Source organism: Bison bison, unplaced genomic scaffold, assembly GCF_000754665.1.
Source record: "Bison bison bison isolate TAMUID 2011002044 unplaced genomic scaffold, Bison_UMD1.0 scf7180017864276, whole genome shotgun sequence".
NCBI lineage: Eukaryota > Metazoa > Chordata > Mammalia > Artiodactyla > Bovidae > Bison > Bison bison.
The window spans coordinates 995440-1013607 of record NW_011494848.1 but is presented as its reverse complement, the minus strand read 5'-3'; the positions used below and the strand labels follow the sequence as shown (position 1 = coordinate 1013607).

General features: G+C 42.5%; 1 protein-coding gene across 3 annotated transcripts in view; it reads right to left on the bottom strand.

Moving 5' to 3' along the window:
- POLD3 (polymerase (DNA-directed), delta 3, accessory subunit) overlaps positions 1 to 15141 on the bottom strand; it is a 44520-nt gene extending 29379 nt beyond the window's left edge. The window contains exons 1-3 of one of the 3 annotated variants that reach the window (XM_010848864.1): positions 14956 to 15141; positions 13403 to 13458; positions 3279 to 3381 (exon numbers count right to left, since the gene is read on the bottom strand). In XM_010848864.1, coding sequence (XP_010847166.1) covers positions 3279 to 3381; positions 13403 to 13458; positions 14956 to 15015 — 219 coding nt within the window. In that variant the 5' untranslated portion in view covers positions 15016 to 15141. The other 2 variants (XM_010848863.1, XM_010848865.1) reach the window with 2 other exon arrangements.
- Between the last annotated feature and the right edge of the window lie 3027 nt (positions 15142 to 18168).

Sequence of the window (18168 nt, the reverse complement as noted above, 5' to 3'; positions counted from 1 at the left end):
TCTCATAAAGTGATGGGACCAGATGCCATAATCTTAGTTTTCTGAATGTTGAGCTTTAAGCCAACTTTTTCACTCTCCTCTTTCACTTTCATCAAGAGGCTTTTGAGTTCCTCTTCACTTTCTGCCATAAGGGTGGTGTCATCTGCATATCTGAGGTTATTGATATTTCTTCCGGCAATCTTGATTCTAGCTTGTGCTTCATTCAGCCCAGCGTTTCTCATGATGTACTCTGCATAGAAGTTAAATAAGCAGGGTGACAATATACAGCCTTGACGTACTCCTTTTCCTATTTGGAAGAATATGCTAGTCATAGAATATAAGTCGGAGAAGGCAATGGCACCCCACTTCAGTACTTTTGCCTAGAAAGTCCCATGGACGGAGGAGCCTGGTGGGCTGCAGTCCATGGGGTCGCTAGAGTCGGACATGACTGAGCGACTTCACTTTCACTTTTCACTTTCATGCATTGGAGAAGGAAATGGCAACCCACTCCAGTGTTCTTGCCTGGAGAATCCCAGGGACAGGGAAGCCTGGTGGGCTGCCGTCTATGGGGTCGCACAGAGTCGGACACGACTGAAGTGACTTAGCAGTAGCAGTAGAATATAAGTATCTTATAGCCTTTCAGTTCAGTTGAGTCACTCAGTCATGTCTGGCTCTTTGCAACCCCATGAGCTGCAGCATGCCAGGCCTCCCTGTCCATTACCAACTCCCGGAGCCTACCCAAACTCATGTCCATTGAGTCAGTGATGCCATCTCATCCTCTGTCGTCCCCTTTTCCTCCTGCCCTCAATTTTTCCCACCATCAGGGTCTTTCCAAATGAGTCAGCTCTTCGCATCAGGCAGCCAAAGTATTAGAGTTTCAGCTTCAACATCAGTCCTTCCAATGAACACCCAGGACTGATCTCCTTTAGGATGGACTGGTCTTCTCCAACACCACACTTCAAAAGCATCAACTCTTCGGTGTTCAGCTTTCTTTATAGTCCAACTCTCACATCCATACATGACTACTGGAAAAACCATAGTCTTGACTAGACAGACCTTTGTCAGTAAAGTAATGTCTCTGCTTTTTAATATGCTGTCTAGGTTGGTCATAACTTTCCTTCCAGGGAGTAAGCATCTTTTAATATCATGGCTGCAATCACCATCTGCAGTGATTTTGGAGCCCCCCAAAATAAAGTTTCTCACTGTTTCCACTGTTTCCCCATCTATTTGCCATGAAGTGATGGGACCAGATGCCATGATCTTAGTTTTCTGAATGTTGAGCTTTAAGCCAACTTTTTCACTCTCCTCAGTAAAGCGTCTGCCTCCAGCGCAGGAGACCCGGGTTAGATCCCCAGGTTGGGAAGATCCCCTGGAGAAGGAAATGGCAACCCACTCCAGTACTCTTGCCTGAAAAATTCCATGGACTGAGGAGCCTGGTAGGGGTCCACGAGGTCACAAAGAGTTGGACATGACTGAGCGACTTCGCTTTCTTTCACTTTCAAGAGGTTCTTTAGTTCTTCTTCACTTTCTGCCATAAGGGTGGTGTCATCTGCGTATCTGAGGTTATTGATATTTCTCCCAGAAATCTAGATTCCAGCTTGTGCTTCATCCACCCCAGCATTTCTCATGATGTACTCTGCATATAAGTTAAATAAGCAGGGTGACAATATACAGCCTTGACGTACTCCTTTTCCTATCTGGAACCAGTCTGTTGTTTCATGTCCAGTTCAAACTGTTGCTTCTTGACCTGCATACAGGTTTCTCAAGAGGCAGGTCAGGTGGTCTGGTATGCCCATCTCTTTCAGAATTTTCCACAGTTTATTGTGATCAACACAGTCAAAGGCTTTGGCATAGTCAATAAAGCAGAAATAGATGTTTTCCTGGAACTCTCCTGTTTTTTCAATAATCCAGTGGATGTTGGCAATTTGATCTCTGGTCCCTCTGCCTTTTCTAAAACCAGCTTGAACATCTGGAAGTTCATTGTTCATTCACGTATTGCTGAAGCCTGGCTTGGAGAATTTTGAGCATTACTTTACTAGCGTGTGAGTAAGTACAATTGTGCGGTAGTCTGAGCATTCTTTGGCATTGCCTTTCTTTGAGATTGGAATGAAAACACCTTTTCCAGTCCTGTGGCCACTGCTGAGTTTCCCAAATTTGCTGACATATTGAGTGCAGCACTTTCACAGCGTCATCTTTTAAGATTTGAAATAGCTCAACTGGGATTCCATCACCTCCACTCGCTTTGTTTGTAGTGATGCTTCCTAAGGCCCACTTGACTTCACATTCCAGGATGTCTGGTTCTAGGTCAGTGATCACATCATCGTGATTACCTGGGTTGTGAAGATCTTTTTTGTACAGTTCTTTTGTGTATTCTTGCCACCTCTTCTTAATATCTTCTGCTTCTGTTAGGTCCATACCATTTCTGTCCTTTATCGAGCCCATCTTTGCATGAAATGTTCCCTTGGTATCTCTAATTTTCTTGAAGAGATCTTTAGTGTTTCCCATTCTATTGTTTTCCTCTATTTCTTTGCGTTGATCGTAGTTCTGTTTCTCCTTGTAAATTACTAAATTGCCATTCCAGTCTGGAATCTCACATTCTTAAGACTCTATTGATATAGGCCAAATACAGTAAGTATTTGGATAAATCTGGCTTCTGAACTTATGAGTCACAGGGAAAGTCGAAAGAGAAGAGGAAAACATGCATCTGTGTGTGATTCTCTGAGGATCTTGATCCTTGGGCTAAATTCTCTAGGGCTGGTGGTATGGGAGCAAAAGAACCTTCAGGTGAGGTTTAGGAAGTGAGAACCAAAGAGGTGTTCCTCAGTTTGGGGAGGAAGCAAGAAAGAAGGCATTAAGTTCCCAAGAATCAGTCTGGTACAGGAGAAGGAAAGGAGTTATTTCAGCAGAGCTTCTGGGGTGAAAGCTCAAATTAAAATCAAATTCACTTAAAAATTGTATTTGCTGAACACCTGTGTGGCTTGACATCTGAACAGGCTGGAAATTAACCAGCATTGTCCCCAATATAGCTTCAAAAGGAAGAAAGAGGAACAGAAACAGTCTGGAATGTCTTATTGTCTAGGGAAATTGTACAATGATGATAATAGTCTCTGTATTGATATTACCCAAACTTCTCGAGAGTTTTAGGTTTAGTCTAAAAATTCAAAATAATTACTGTCTTCAAGTAGCTTTTTAAAATTTCCATAATACTGGATCTTGTTGTTTTTGCCCTGTGTTATGTTAGATAATACTATTAATAGCTCAAACACATTTAAACTCATTATAAGATTCTGAGAACTTACAGAATGTCCATTCTGAATGAGACTGCCAGACACTAAATAGGTGACATGCAGTTGGGCTCCTGAATTTTCCTTTCGCTTCCTTTCAACGTAATCATAGAGCATCCTGTTACAAACAAAATGCACAAGTAAGTCATTAGCGAACGTTTACCTCACCGACTCTTAATTCATGACTTAAAAGTTAGTAAATAGTAAATCTGACAGTCCATCAAACATTATACAGAATATTTTTGCTCTGTTCATAAACAAAGAATTAAAAAAGGACGAATGGAACACAGCGGGTGGGGTCAACTTGTATAAAGCCAGCACAGTGAGTGACCAAACAACTGAAATAAAAGAAATCGAATAATCGGTCAAGTGAGACTGAGCTTGCATTAAAAGAAGTAAAGACATAAAATGGCTAGAATCATCAATCAAGAATAAGTTCAGTCACTATCTAGCCATGTGACCCTAGATAAAATAGTTTTTCTAGGCTTCTTTATATCCTGAGGTATAATTACGGAGGGCTGTATGAGATTGGCAATTCTTTTACCCTGGGATCCATAATCCTTCACCCCTCAATACTGTAAGCAAAATGTGTGTTTTGCAAGGGGAAGGAGGCGGGGAGAGGGTAGAGATAGTTCAAGGTTTTCAACAGATTTGCAGAAGGATTACTCCAAAACATTAAGAACCATCTTGTAGATGATCACAAGGGCCCTGCTCTGAAATTCCAATTTAGGATCATTCAGAATCAATGTTGTTTCAAAACCACAAAGTAACAGTTTACTCACACTGCCCCAGTACTCATTAACCTAAGACTGCCAAATAGTCACTATAGAAATAATGTTGCTTTTAGTAACATTCCCTAAATTCGTTTTTATCCATATGATCTGATTGGCATCAGAAGTTGACTCCCCTCAATAACTTACAGTTTAACTTCAAGGAAAGAGACATCATTTGTGTTGCTATTTCAAGAAACATTTACCAAGCCTCTATAATATGTCATACGTCTGCCAAGGATGGCTAGAAACAAAAGTTCCAAGAGAAACTCAACCTACACTGTGGACTGAGCTCTTAGCTTCCTTGATCCAATGCCTCACTCATCTCCTGCCACTCTTGAATTGGCTCTGCTCTACTTCCTGCACAGACTTGACTTCCTCCTCCTCTTCTGTACTGCTGGGGTTGTCTTCAGCTACCTTTTCAGTCTATATTAGAGTGAGCAATCATCTGGGTTTGCCTGGATCTGAGGTATTTCCTGACATGGACTTTTAGTGCTAAAACCAACAGTCTTGGGCACACCAAGGATGACTGGTCACCTTACGACATACTCTCCTTGACCCATTTCATTCATCCCCTGGCTTCATTTATTCCCAACAACATCATCTGCTCAAACCATCCAAGCCAGAAATCTGGGAGTCATTATCCCTCACTTCTCCCAGTCTGGTGAGGTGCCAAATCTTGTCAGTTTTACCTCCCAAGTAATTCTTGACTCCCTGCCCTCCAAATCCCTTGACTGGACTATTTTAATTCCAAGTGTCAATGCCTTCGTCACACCCCCTTCCCCTTCATTATCCACAAAGCTGCCAAGGTGAAGTTTTAGAAATGCAAGTCAAGTCATCTGTCAACAAAACTTAACTGGGTGGCTACTTCATACTCTATGCCTTGGGGATAGAATAGTGAACAAAGCAGTCAAAGTGCTTACCGATTTAGAGTTTGTACTGCAGAAAAGAGAGACAAATAATAAGCAAACAAGAAGTCAGATGGTAGTAAATCTACAGGGAGAAAAAAGACTAGAAGAATAGAGTGTCTAAGAAGTTTTGCTATTTATATAAGATTAGGGAAGGCCTCATGAACAGAGCCCTGTGGGAAGTTACAGAGCCATCAATGTGGATATCTCAGCAAAGAATATTCTAGGCAGAAAAAACAAATTTGAAGGTTCTGAGGCAAGAACGTAAGCAAGGTGCAAGGAACAGAAAAGGTGAGTGTGCTGAATAAGGAAGAAGGAAAGAAGAGAGCCAAGCACGAGACATGTAGGGCTTTGTGGCCCATTAGGAAGGAAGTCATTAGAAGGTTTAGAGCACAAATAACATGATCTCACTTTTTAGGAGGATTTCTGACTGCTGTGTGGAGAATATATTATTAAGAAGCAAGGAAGGAAGCAGGAAGACCAGTTACAAGGCTACTGCAGTAATTCAGGCTAGAGATGACGGTGGCTCAAACTAGGATGGTAGTAATTAGTGGATGAATTCTGGGTACATCTTAAAGGAAGAAACAACAGGATTTGCTGATGGACTGATTGTGAGGTATGAGAGAAACAGAAATCAAGGATGACTGGACTAAGCAACTCAAAGAATGAAGCTGTCATTCACTGAGATGGAGAAAAGCAGAAGGAGGTGATGGTGGGGGTGAGTGGAAAATAATTAGGAATTAAGTTTTCAGTTCAATTCAGTTCAATTCAGTTCAGTTCAGTCGCTCAGTCATGTCTGATTCTTTGCGACCCCATGAACCGCAGCATGCCAGGCCTCCCTGTCCATCACCAACTCCCGGAGTCTACCCAAACCCATGTCCATTGAGTTGGTGATGCCATCCAACCATCTCATCCTCTGTCGTCCCCTTCTGCTCCTGCTCTCAATCTTCCCCAGCATGAGGGTCTTTTCAAATGAGTCAGCTCTTCACATCAGGTGGCCAAAGTATGGGAGTTTCAGCTTCAACATCAGTCCTTCCAATGTTTTGGGGCGTGTTAAATCTTAGATGCCCATTAGCCATTAAGTGCTGTTGAAAAGGTAGCTGGTTATTCTTATCTGAAGTATTACTCTTTGTTCAAAAGTTTTCAGTAGCGCCCTATCCCCTAAGGAGCCACAGGTCCATCAGTGACGTGTAAGACTTTTCTTCGTCTGGCCCCTGTATTTCTCACCATTCTCCCATACTCACACTATTTTCAGCCTTATGAAACACTCTGAAGTTCTCCTAGCTCTTTTGTATGCCCTTCCTTCTGCCTTCTGCTCAGACCTCATCTACCTAATTCCTCATCAAGACAGCAACTCAGGTATTATCTCCTATGTGAAGCCTTCCCTAACACTGCTAAGCAAGCAGGGCAGCCTTGCTTTCTAAGTTCTAACAGGAACTATCCCACATCTGTTATTATAGCACTTACCACACTGTATTCTAATTGTTTAGTATCTGCCATCCCCACTAGACTATAAACACCCTGAGGGGGGAAAAAAAATCAGCATTTTTGTTGATTTCTATCTCCTGTTCTCTTTAGTATTTCCTTCCATGCAGCAATTATGTTAGGAAAGATGAGGAACACAGAGTCATGAACATTTTGGTTTATTTATGCTAGTCAGGACCATCCTAGTGGAAGAAATGGTAGGCAGGGACTATACCAAGATGCTCTCAGCTTGCTGGTGAAATGCAGTCTTTTATCAACAACTCATAGTCTCGCTCGCATCATTACAGTCATTGTCCTCTGTGCACCGTCTCACCGGATCAACCGGTTGTTTTATTACATCTATTACATAATATAGTATCTGTTATATTAACAAGATGGTCAACACTGCACAACCTCTTTAAAATTTTCTGAATGTCTTTTGAATCTCTAAAACATGTTCATCTAATTTGATTATGTCAAAATCTCAGCAACAAAACACGCAAAATATTCTTAAATATGAATGATAATAAATATGATTTCCTACAAGATGCACTTACTACCCACATGATTAACTATATACCTTTCATCTCTCCTGATCAGTTCCACCCATAATTTTCCTAAGATATATAACGTGTATAGTCTATATTATCTTCCCTAATCTAATTCCTTCACAGCATTTTTATAGCCTGAAATTATCTTAAGTCAATGATGGGAAAGACCTTGTCTGTCAAGTTTGCTGCTTTATAACAGAGCCTAGAATAATGCTAAAAATGTAGTAAAACCTGAAACAATATTTCTTATTGAACCCATGCAAACAGCAACAACCATGCCCAGTCACTGCCCTCAGTGCCAACAATGATAAGTTAAATGCTCTCACTATAGATAAGAGAAAAAAGGATGCCAGGACACTCTAAGTCTCTGTTTTCTCATGTGTTAAAAGAGATTGATAACACCCATTATATTGGATTATTATAAAGATTACATGAGATAAACCTTTGTGAAAATATCTACCATAGTGCCCAGAACTCACTCAACAAATATTCACTGGCACCTATTATGAGCTGGGAAAGATGGAAGGCAAAAGGAAAAGGGTGTGGCAGATGATGAGATGGTTAGATAGCATCACTGACCCAGCGGACATGATCTGAGCAAATAAATGCCAGGAGACGGTGGAGGACAGAGGAGCCTGGTGTGCTGCAGTCCATGGGGATGCAAAGAGTTGGACATGACTTAGTGACTGAACAATATTATGAGCATGGTGTGAAGATACAATAATTGTGGCAGACTGTATTTTCCAAAGATGGCTGCCACAACATCTCCCATCCTGCATGCTCTTCTTCATCCTCCCATAGACAGGTGGAGTCATCCTCTCCCCTTGCATCTGGGAAGGCTAGAGATTAAATGTAACCAAAAGAATGAAGCAGACACAACACTGCTTGACTTCTGAGGCCAGTAAGAAAAGGCAATCAGCTTCTGCCTTGCACTGGAATGTGCGTATTTACAGCTGTGAATTGCTGGGTAAGGCCTCACTACCCGAAAATATGCTCTTAAGAAGCCCAGGCCATATAAACAGGTCACACACAATGACTGGTCAATAGCCCCCACTGAAGTCCCAGCTGACAGCCAGCAACAACTGCCAGACATGAGAATAAAGATGCCTACACATGATCAGGCTTCAGTCACTGATGCCTCTCAGCTGAGGCACCAGACATTATGGAACAGAGACAACCATTCTCATTGCACCGTGCCCAAGTTCCAAATCAGAAGAATCTATGAACATAATAAAATGGTTGTTTCAAGCTGCTAAATCTGGGGGCAATTTGTTACAAAGCAACAGTAACTGGAACAGTGATGAGCCTGATAAACATGTTCCCTGCCTCATGGAGTTTATATTCTAGTGGGAGGAGGGCATACAATAAGCGAGAACATGTGAGCTGGAAATAAGAATTATGAAATGCTGGAACACTGGATATCCACATGAACTGGGCCCTTTCCTATACCATATGCAAAATGATGCCTGAAAAAATAGTTATTATTTATAGGCATACCCCAGAGATATTGTAGGTTCACTTCCAGACCACTGCAATGAAGTGAATATCAAAATAAAGCAAAGCAAATAAATTTTTGGTTTCCCAGTGAATATAATAGCTATGTTTACATTATACTGTAGTCTATTAAGGGTGTAACACTATTATGTCTACAAAACAATGTATACACCTTAATTAAAAAATAATTTATTGTGGACTTCCCTGGTCGTCCAGTGGTTAAGAATCTGCCTTGCAATGCAAGAGACACATGTTTGATCCCTGGTAGGGTAAGTAAGATTCTACATGCTGCAGAGCAACTAAGCCTGCACGTCACGACTGGAGAATCCGAGCGCTACAATGAAAGAGCCCATATGCCACAAATTAAGACCCGATGAGGCCAAGTAATTTTTTTTTTAATTTGTTGCTAAAAATGCTAGCCATCCTCTGAGCCTTTAGCAAGTCACAATTCTTCTCGCTGATGGAAGGTTTGAAACATGATGAGAATTACCAAAATGTGACACGGAGATAAGAAATAGGCGAACGCTATTGGAAAAATGGCACTCATAGACTTGCTCAACTCAGGGTTACCACAAACCTTCAATTTGTAAAGAAAGAAAGAAAATGTAGTGTCTGCAAAATGTAATAAAGAAGAGTACAATAATATAAGGTATGCCTATACACATTTTCGGGCTTCATTCATAAGTTACCTTGAACCAACATCTAATTTGAAAACTACAGTGTACTCTTACTGTGAGGAAGTATAATAAGAACAAAATATGTAGAAATGTTAAAGTGATAATTACTGATTTAAGAGCTAAGACTACAGAACTCTCACAAGAAAACAGAATTAAATCTTCATGATTTACTTGGGTTAGACTATGCCTTAGATACAATATAAAAAGCACAAGCAACAGAAGAAAAAAAAAATTAGACACTATCAATAATAAGAACTTCTTTGCTTCACAGGACACCATCAAGAAAGTGCAAAGACAACCCACAGAATGGGTGAAATCATTATCTGATCAGGACACTGTTTCTAGAATTATGTAGGGGGACTTCCCTGGTGGTTCAGTGCCTAAGACACAGCACTCCCAATGCAGGAGGCCAGGGTTCAATCTCATATGCAGCAACTAAGAGGTTGCATACCGCAACTAGAAGATCACATGCTGCAACTAAAAACACCCCACACGACACAACCAAAAAGGATCCCTCACGCTACAGTTAAGACCCAGCACAGTCAAATAAATAAACAAATCCGGACTTGATTATATAAAGAACTCTCACAATTCAATAATAGTAAAGACAAAAAAAACCCATGGAAAAAAATGGGTAAAGGATCTGAACATGTATTTCTCCAAAGAAGATACACATATGGTCAATGAGCACAGGAAAACACGTGCCATTAGCTAAAACATTAGCCATTACAGAAATGCAAATCAAAAACATAATGATAAAACTTCATACTCACTAGGATGGCTAAAATTAAAAGACAGATGGTAGAAAAAGTTGACAAGAATGTTGAGAAAGTAGAACCTCATACTTTGTTGGTGGGATTGTAAAACAGTGTAGTCACTCTGAAAAACAGCTCCTCAAAATGTTACATATGACCCAGAAATTCCAATCTTAGGTGTATACCAAGAGAACTGAAAACATGTCTACACAAAAACTTGTACACAAATGTTCACTGTAGCATTATTTATTAAAGCCCCAAATGTGGAAACAACCCAAATGTCCATCCGTTGATGAATGGACAAATAAAATGTTGTATATCTATATGTTATGGGTTGATCTGTGTCCCCCCAAAAAGATATGTTGACGTCCTAACCACCAGTACCTCAGAGTATGACCCGATTTGGAAACAGGGCCTTTGCAGATGTAATTAGTTAAGACAGGTCATAGTGGAGTAGGGTGGGCTCCTCATCTACGACTGTATCCTTATAAGATGGCTATGTGAAGAGACAGACACACAGGAAGAATGCCAAGTGACTATGAAGGCAGACAGTGGGGTTACACAGCTACAAACCAAGGAATGCAAACCACCACAAGTAAACCACCAGAAGCTAAGAAGAAGCAGGGAAGGATTTTTCTGTACAAGTTTCAGAAGGAACATGGCCTGGCCAACATCTTAATTTTGGACTTTAAGCCTCCAGAACTGAGACAATAAATTTCTGTTGTTTCAAGCCACCTGTTTGTAGTATTCTGTTCTGGCAGCCCTAGAGAACTTACACCATAAATGGAATATTATTCAACCACAAAAATGAATGAAGTACTGACACATGCTTTAACATAGACAAACCTCGGAGATACGCTAACTGGAGGGAATTAGATACACAAGATTGCTTATTATATGACCCCATTTATATGAAATGTCCAGGATAGGCAAATTTCTATAGAAAGAAAGTGTATTAGTGGTTGCCTGATGCTGGGGGGTTGGGAGGCAGGAATGATGAAGGACTGCTAATGGATACAGGGTTTCTTTTCTGGGGTGATGAATATCTTCTCAAATTAACTATAATGCTGACTGCACAACTCTGTAAATATATTAAAAACCAATGAGCTGTACAGTCTAAATAGGTGAACCATACGATATTTGAAATACATCTAAAGAAAGCTTTTAAAAAATAACTATGAAAAAAAAATTAAGAGAGACAGAGAGAGGAGTAAAGCATTAGGAAAGAGCTGTTACATGAAGTAATGTGTGAAATTTGAGCTGAACTGTGCACAGTGAGGACAGCTGTGAGAACAGCATTCCAGGCAGAGAGACTGGTACAAATTTCCTTGGGTGAGAACGGGCTTGGCATATCTAAGGAACAGAAAGGTAAATATGGCTAGAATATAAGTGAGGTAGAAGGTGCTATGGGATAAAGTTGGTAGACAGGCAAGGGCTAGACGTGTGTATTAATTCCATAAAACTTATAGGAAATAAGGGTAGCTACAGTAAAATTCCACCTCATGCGAAGAGTTGACTCATTGGAAAAGACTCTGATGCTGGGAGGGAGTGGGGGCAGGAGGAGAAGGGGACAACAGAGGATGAGGTGGCTGGATGGCATCACTGACTCGATGGACACGAGTTTGGGTGAACTCCGAGAGTTTGTGATGGACAGGGAGGCCTGGCATGCTGCGATTCATGGGGTCGCAAAGAGTCGGACACGACTGAGCAACTGAACTGAACTGACAGTAAAATTCCAGGCAACTTTATTTCATCTCCAGTCCTCAGTATGCACCTTTAATCTCAATAGGCTTATATATTAGTAGTAACAATTACCTCACTCCATATTTAAACACTCATAACCGCAACAAACAATTACTCTTACGGGTATCCAGTCCTAAAGTTACCTAACATGCTAGGTTTGGGTCTGGACTAGTCTTAGCAAGAGCAATCTCAAATAGTCAAAATCAGTATAAACCTAGCCCTGAGCCAAGAGTTTTAAGTCTTGAAGGCATAAACATCTCAGTCAAAACTAGGGGACTTCCTTGGTGGTCTAGCGATTAAGAATCCATCTGCCACTGCAGGGGACACAGGTTTGATCTCTGGTTTGGGAAGACTGCACATGCTATGGAGCAATTTAGCCTACATGTCACAGCTACTGAAGCCCTCATGCTCTAGAGCCCTGGCTCCACAACAAGAGAAGCCACAGCAGTGAGAAGCCTGTGCACTGCAACCAGAGAGTAGCTCCCACTCGAGAAAGCCCATGCGCCAGCAATGAGGACCCAACGCAGCCAAAAATAACTAAATAAAACTCCTAGAAGCTCTGTAAATACTTAACTGTTGTGCTGAGGAGCTGAAGAGGGACGTGGACCTCAAATACCTGCTGGGACTGGAGTGGGGGAGTGGGGCACGGGTCTAGAAATCAAGTTTCTACCTATACCTTAGGTAAAGTAGACCCTCCTCCCCGCTTAAAACTCTCAGCTAGTTTGACCTCAGTTTCACAGGCAGGAGAGCTGGCCCAGGAGCCCCCTGAAGCGGGTGTTCCGCCATGGCCTAAGTGCAAGCACCTGAGGGCGGTGGGCACATGTATGCACATGAGACAGGACACGAGGCTGGGGCTTGCCATTACACATAAAGACTGAATTCCTAGTTGTAGCTTTTACTATGAATGGGAGATTTTTCTCCTTGCTTCTGTCATTAAGAATAAAAAAAACTGTGATCTATCATAAAATAAACTCCTAAATCTGTCAAACAACAAGCCATTCTAGAGATCAAAGGTTTTTCTAAGACTCACAGAATGTTCCTATGATTCAAGGAATAGGGAAAAATCAGACCACCATCAGGAATAAAGCAAATGAAATGAGTATTTAACTCAATATATGGGCTCTCAGTCTATTCACCAATTCCTACCCACTGGACATTTGCAGGTGAAGAAACTTTGAAGTTAATCCAAAAGCCTGCCTTTTCCATTTTGGTTCCAAGTTGGACTACAAGTTTCAGCAAGGAAGGTGATAGGGCAAAATTTAAGAAGACTGATACTCTCTGTGCCATCCTAAACCCTCCCTTTTTAGTTTCTCTTAAGTGCTCTCCCCTGTCTTATACTGTTATATAGCTTGTGTCAAACACCTGTTGACCTCATTATGGAAGTATTTCAATAACACCCAGAGACAGGCCTAAGAAGCACATGTGAAAATGCAAAGATGTTTTACATAACAGACATAGAAATCTGAGATCTAAACAGAACTGGCTAGCCCATTTAATAAATTTTTTGAAATAACAAAGTGATTAACCAGAAGGCAAGGCTACAAATAAATACAATAAACATATCACCACACATTTGTATGTAAGTCCACTCATCCCTTAACTAATAAACAAAAACCGTAAAAGGCAATAGAAACACTATGCTTTCCCATTTCCCTGGGTGGGGGAAGAGGGGGTGGGGAGTTCTAATCAAGAGACTCTCTGTAAAGCTAACAACAAACAAAACAAAACAAAACAAAAAGTTCCAATCTGATTAAAGTTAGTAATCAATTGTACTTACTGTTTGGCCTGATTAACATGAACTCCTAGTGTATAGCTCAGCCATTTGTATGTCACCTGTAAGAAAGAATTTTTAAAAAAATTTTATTAGATGACTGCAGAGTGTAGGTCAGCCCAAAGGGCTCCTAAGGATTCTAAGGCGATTACGCCTTATAAATTACATTAAATGCCACCCTAGTTTTGCCAAGAACCATCCATCTGGGCAGGCAGGACTCAGACATTTATTTTACAAAGAAGTCTGTATCACAGAATAATGCAAGAATCTAAAAAGGTTGAATATACACAGAAAAAGCTCTCAATTTCCTTACACTCCCTGTTTCACCCTGGTCCTTCTTTCCACATTTCTCTCTTTTTATGGGGCCACCACCAAAAACTATCCTCAAACTCACTCAGAAACTTGTTACTTTGGAGTGTACAACTCAGAAACTTCCGAAGAAAGTTGCAGCCACATAAATATTAAAGGGCACAGGTGGTGCAGGGGTCAGGGAATGAATGAGTGAAGTGGATGAATACTCTGTCAGAGGTTAGACTGGGAATAACTGGCATCAAGCTTTGCTCTTCCTTCCATCCTTCCTTGAACTGTCATTTGCCACTTCCTTGTAACCTGTCACCCTCCCCTCAAAGTCTTCCAATTCTAAACGCTGAGTTTCCAGTAATTAGAAGACTTAGCACAGGTTGGGCAAAGGCAGTGTGATGTAGAGGAAAGCACGAGCAGAACAGACATAGACTGGAAAACTGATTATCCCTTGTGTGTGTGTGTGTTAGTCTCTCAGTCGTGTCCTACTCTTTGTGACCCCATGGACTACAGCCCAGCAGGCTCCGCTGTCCATGGAATTCTCCAGGCAAAAATACTGGAGTGGGTTGCCATTCCCTTCTCCCAGATCTTCCCAACCCAAGGATCAAACCTAGGTCTTCTGCAGGCGGGTTATCCCTTACTAACCACAAGTTATTTGGCCCCTCTGCTTCAACTACCTTTTCTAAGGCTACTTCCGCCGACCTCTATGGGTCACTGTAAAAAGTAAAAGCAATAATGTATATCCAAAGCTCACAGTAGGCACTCAATCATCACGATGTGCGAAACGCTCTCACATCCATCGTCTCACTTGATCTTTACTTCAACCCTGTGAGGCAGGTCAAGCCTGAACCACTAACAAACTTCGAGGAAAACGAAACCAACTGATGGTAAGATTAAACAACTTGTTACTTAACCCGGTCAAAACACAATTTCCTCAACTGTAAACTTGAGACTTCAAACGCCAACCACCTTGCCAGAAACGTGTAGAGACGCCTTAGAAACAACATCAATTAATGCTCCTCCCTCCCCGCCCGACCTCCGTGGCCCTTGGTCTGCGCAGAGCCGAGCACGCCCACCAGAGGAACCTGGATCTGCCGGTGGGGCAGGAGTCCTCGCCCTGCGTGGGGCACCAGGAGTGGGGACCGTCTCCACTGGACCAGCCCCATGCGGGAACACGCAAAGGGATCAAGGCCCCCGCCGCCCTCGCTGGGCCCAAAACCCCAGTCGCATGCCCGCATTCCCCAGTCCTAGCTCCTCACGATCTTGTTCTGGTCCGTCACGAACTCGTCTATATTTTCCAGATAGAACTGGTCCGCCATGGTGCCGCGGCGTTGTGCTCCGCTGCAGCTGAGCTCCCCTAGCCGCCACAACCGCAGCTCCCGCCGGCGGGAAACGTCTTTTTTCCCCTCCCAGGTCCCGGGTCGTTTCCCACGGCAACGAAGGCGACGCGCTACGGCGGCCGCTCGAGGGTCAAACTAGTCTCGGAGACGGCGTAGGCTGAAGTAGGTGGAGCTAACAGGAGCTGACGGAAGTGAGGAATGAGGAGCGTAGGCGTGGTCTAGAACGGCTGTCTATAGAACCCTAGTGTCGAATCCAGGCTCTGCCAGTTCGTGGCTGATGCACCGCAAGGGACCTCACCTCTATAGGAGTCGCGGTCTTTCCACCCGTAAACTGATAAAATAATCCTTGCCCTGTCACACATTTAGTCAATGAATATTAATTAGGTACCTAGCCTATTTCCAGCCACTTCCTTAGGCACTAGGACACAGCAGTGAACAATAAAGACAAATAAATATTTTAGTCAAGTCCTGCCAGCTGGGATAAAGTACTGCATGTTATAATCTCTCAGAATTGAGAAATTAGGGAAAGTTTTCCAGAATGAATGAGAGAGGGGGTGTTTGCTGAGAAGAGAATAGTTTTCATTATAGTTGAAATGTTGGGAGAAAAGGACACGAGGAGAGATGAGAGGAAGGAAGAAGCCAAACTATGCAGTGCCCACAAAGTTTGCGTGAAGGTGCGCGTGAACTCTATTCTCAAGAATTGGGGGATTTCAAATAAAATTTCTCCTAACATCAGCTTAAAAAAAATCCTTCCGTATAAGCTGTGTATTTCAGTACGGCAGCACAGTGAATAATGGAGCTGGCACTAGAGTGGGACCCCGGATTTGAATCCTGGTTTTGATATTTGTTGTGTGAACTTAGGTAAATTGCTTAACCACTGCAAGCCTGTTCCCCATCTGTAAGATGGATATAGTAATAGTTGTTGCTGTTAAGTCGCTTCAGTCGTGTCCGACTCTGTGCGACCCCATAGACGGCAGCCCACCAGGCTCCTCCTTCCCTGGGATTCTCCAGGCAAGAACGCTGGAGTGGGTTGCCATTTCCTTCTCCAATGCATGGAAGTGAAAAGTGAAAGGGAAGTCGCTCAGTCGTGTCTGACTCTAGCGACCCCATGGACTGCAACCTACCAGGCTCCTCCGTCCATGGGATTTTCCAGGCAAGAGTACTGGAGTGGGGTGCCATTGCCTTCTCTGATAGTAATAGCAACCCACTTCAAATGTTTGTTGCAACATGCATTCATTCAGGATATAGTTAGCAAAAGCCTAGTAGGGGCCTGGCATTGTTCTGCAGATACAGCTGTGATTAATAACACAGGGAGCCTGTCCAAATGTGGCTTACATTTTCTTGGAGATTTTTGAGTGAGGGATGATAGCAGCTTAAAATAGTATCATTTGTACTAGAAATTGAGAACCCAGTAACTTGGTTTCCTTTTGTTTTTGAGTCAGGAAAACCCGCTAATGAGTTAGATGAGTGGAGAATGAGAAAGATGGTAATAAAGACGGTAATAAAAATTGCCTAGACTTGGAACCTAAATCTATATGTTAATAGTGATGTCTTTGACTATGGGATATGAAGACTTGAGAGAAAGTGCAGATGATAAAATTAAAGAATTTTATTTGGCCAGAGCTATAAACCAGATAATATATACATAACCCTTGTGCCACGCCTGCACACAATGAAATCTACAGTTAGTATCTGTACTTGGGATGGGTGGGCTTCCCTGGTGGCTCAGATAGTAAAGAATCCACCTTCAATGTGGGAGACCTGGGTTCGATCCCTGGGTCAGGAAGATCCCCTGGAGAATGGAATGGCTACCCACTCTAGTACTCTTGCCTGGAGAATTCTGTGGACAGAGGAGCCTGCTGGGCAGTCCATGGGGTCACAAAGAGTCAGACACAACTGAGCGACTAACACACACACTTAGACTGGTGACATTGGCTTTGCTGGTGGCTCAGACTGTAAAGAATCTGCCTGCAGTGAGAGAGACCCAGGTTCAATCCCTGCGTTGGGAAGATCCCCTGGAGAAGGAAATGACAACCCACTCCAGTATTCTTATCTGGGAAATTCCATGGACAGAGGAGCCTGGAGGGCTATAGTCCATGGGGTTGCAAAGAACTGGACACAACTGAGTGACTAACACACTCTCTGGTGACTTTGGGCAGAGGAGTGAAAGAGGCACAAAAGCCAGATTTCAGTGATTCAAGAAGTGAGGAAGAAAGAGAAAAGGAACTGAAGATAGAGCTTAGAGACAACTCTGGCTACTTAACTCTGTGAAACAGAGAGGAGAGTGGGGTGAGGCTCATGACTTTCACAACAAATCTGCCTAAGCAACAGGGGTGGGAGGTGGTGGTGGGTGTTTGTCTGGGAAGGAAGTAGGATAGGCCTTCTGGAGTCTTTTCTATGTAGAAGATCCTCAGTCAGGATTGCCTCAGAAACCGCAGGCCTGAATCTGCAGGAGGAGAGCATGTGACACATCCTCAATTCCCATTGAATGGAAATTTTTTCCAAAGGCCTTTTCCCCCTGGATTCCCAGCATCCAGCATGGCCATTGCTGGCAGACCGTAGGCCCTTAACAAATATTTGTTGACTGATAACTAAATGGCAGAATGAGTAGATGGATGGATGAATGGAATTGAATTAAACATTATTCTGCTCTATAATCCCTTTTGTTGATTTTCAGAACATTGTTTGTGGAAGGTTTTGTCTTTCCATCCACCTCTGAAATGGTTACATAGTCTGTTATCAGGGGGAGCATTATTGATAAGTTAACTGGGGAGATTCAGCTGCCTTCAAAGTCCCAGTGATCAGAAATAGGGGACAAGGGGTGCCCTTTTGTGGACAAAAGTCAGGATCAAGCCCAGATCCTAAACAGCCTTGAGACTTGCAAAGAACACTGCTGCTGGAGACCCCAAAGGGAGGTGCCATGCATTCCTACATGTACAATCTTTATAGACAGGATTTTATCTAGTAAACATTCCATATACTTTGAATTGACTAATTTGAAGCATCTTACCTTTCAGTATTTCTTCTGAGACTCCATTGAGTACGAGACAAAATCAGATGGTAGACTCTCCCCAAACTGATTCTCCTCATCTCCCTGTTCCCTATCCCATGAGGAAATGCCTCCATCATCCT